The sequence below is a fragment of the Rhincodon typus genome, chromosome 25 (assembly GCF_021869965.1).
Source record: "Rhincodon typus isolate 14 chromosome 25, sRhiTyp1.1, whole genome shotgun sequence".
Classification (NCBI taxonomy): domain Eukaryota; kingdom Metazoa; phylum Chordata; class Chondrichthyes; order Orectolobiformes; family Rhincodontidae; genus Rhincodon; species Rhincodon typus.
In genome coordinates this window covers 1,909,653-1,911,871 of record NC_063356.1, presented here as the reverse complement: position 1 = coordinate 1,911,871, position 2,219 = coordinate 1,909,653, and the positions used below count along the sequence as shown (strand labels likewise).

At 46.0% G+C, this 2,219-nt stretch overlaps 1 protein-coding gene across 2 annotated transcripts in view; it reads left to right on the top strand.

The window, feature by feature from the left end:
- The window catches only part of tfeb (transcription factor EB), a 114,450-nt gene extending 112,433 nt beyond the window's left edge, over positions 1 to 2,017 (top strand). For both annotated transcript variants that reach the window (XM_048612001.1, XM_048612002.1), the window contains one exon: positions 1,518 to 2,017. In XM_048612001.1, coding sequence (XP_048467958.1) covers positions 1,518 to 1,928 — 411 coding nt within the window. In that variant the 3' untranslated portion in view covers positions 1,929 to 2,017. The remainder of the gene's footprint in view (positions 1 to 1,517) is intronic.
- Positions 2,018 to 2,219: the final 202 nt, after the last annotated feature.

Below are 2,219 nucleotides of genomic sequence, written 5' to 3'. Positions count from 1 at the left end.
AGTGCTGAGGGAGCGCCGCACTGTCGGAGGGTCAGTGCTGAGGGAGCTCCGCACTGTCGGAGGGTCAGTGCTGAGGGAGCGCCGCAGAATCCACATTTTAAAATTTAATTCAAATTCCAGTACCTGCCATGATGGGATTTGAACCCATGGCTTCAGCACATTTGGTTGGATCTCTGGATTACTCGTCATAGCCTCACTGGTGGACTATACTGGAAATGAAGCCTCATCATTAGAGTCACAGAAATTTGAGATTTTATCTTAATGCAGAATCCCCAATGTCCCAGACTGCTAGACTCAGGTCAGTGGAAATAAATGGGCCAGGTTTCTGTCCTTAACAAGAACGACAACCTGTTACAAATCAATTGATTCTAAGTTCAGATAAATATCTGTGAACTGTTGACATAAAACTCGAATCCCTTTTAGAAGTCCCCACACATGCACAGAGACAAACACAGACCTAAAAACAGTTGGTGGTGTCAGTGGAGTGCAGTAAAGATTTGTGAAACAATTGAATGGCACTTGTCCTTGCGATCCGTGAGAGTGTTCCTAATGTTTCCCAAGGAGCTCAGTTCTCTGATCTATTCTTTCGGGTCCTTGCACATCTGTACAGGAGGCACAGAGCAACTGGTTTGCATATTATAAAGTCGCTGACTTGTTGGTTGAAAGTAACAACTTGCAGTAACGGGTGAGGAGAATAAACTCTTTAACTTCAGGAGCTTTCACTGGAGAGACAAAGAGACAGAGAGAGAGAGAGGGGGAGGTGGGTGTCACCTCTTCTTCCAGAGGGCTGAAGGTTTCACCCATTACCCAAACAATGCAACAGTGTAAACACAACTTGCAATGAGTTTCATAACTTGCATTTCATACATGTCACAATCCTTCCTCAGTTCTTTGTTGTTAAACAGTCCAAATTTTCCAAATTCAGTCCACAATCAAAATAAAGCAAAGCAAAAAGATACAGTCTCTACATTACCAGCATATACTATGTCCCCAGAATTCCTACATGCAGCAGAGGCCATACGGCAATAGGTGCTTCATTGGCTGTTAAACACTTCAGGATGGCTTGAAGGTGTATAGAGAATTTTTGTATTCATTCATGAGATGAGGCCATCTCTGGCTGGGCCAGCACTTACAACCCAGTTGTAAATGCCTAATTACCCAGAGGGTAGTTCAGAGTCAACCACATTGCTGTGGGTCTGGAGTCACATGTAGGCCAGACCAGGTAAGGATGGCAAACTTCCTTCTCTGAAGGATGTTAGTGAGCCAGATGGGTTTTTTGACAATGGTTTCATGGTCATCAGTAGACTGTTAATTTCAAATTTTTTTTATTGAATTCAAATTCCATCATCTGCTTGGCAGGTTTTGAACCTAGGTCTTCAAAACATTAGCTGAGTTTCTGGATTAATAGTCTAATGATAATACCACGAGGCCATCCCCTCCCTTCTACAGAGATGAGAACGTTGTAACATTAAAAATGATTGTGATGATACCTATTTTGTTTGCCTGACCCCACACAGGAACTGGAGATGCAAGCACAAGCCCATGGACTATCCACAGTCTCGCCCTCGGGGTTAAACACGTCAGAGCTCACCAGTTCCTCCTCCCTCAAACCGGAGGAGAATGTCATGGACATGTTTCAACGCCAGCGGCCACAACATCTGCAACCTCCTCAAAGCCAGCTGGACTTTCCTCAGGCCCTCGACTTCTGTGACAGCTCGCTGGGTTTCACCGACCCCATGAACCAATTCGCTGACCTCTCCTTCAGCATTCCCGCCAAAAAGGAATACCAGCTGGACGAGATGCTGATGATGGACAATGCAATCTCTCCCTTGGGGAGAGACCCCTTACTCTCCTCAGGGTCACCAGAGGCATCGAAAGCCAGCAGCCGAAGGAGCAGCATTAGCATAGATGATGCTGATATTCTGTGACACACACACACACACTTACACACACACACACACACACGCACTTACACTCATGCTCACAGACACATTCTCACACTCAGACACATACATACCATACTTCTCACAGACACACACTCACTCAGTCACACAGACACACACCCACACATGCGTACGCAACCACACACACCTTCACAGACACACTGATGCGCGGACACGCACACGCACACAGACACTCACTCACTCACACACACACATACTCTCACACGTGCACACACATACTCTCACACATGCACACACTCTCACAGACACACTCAC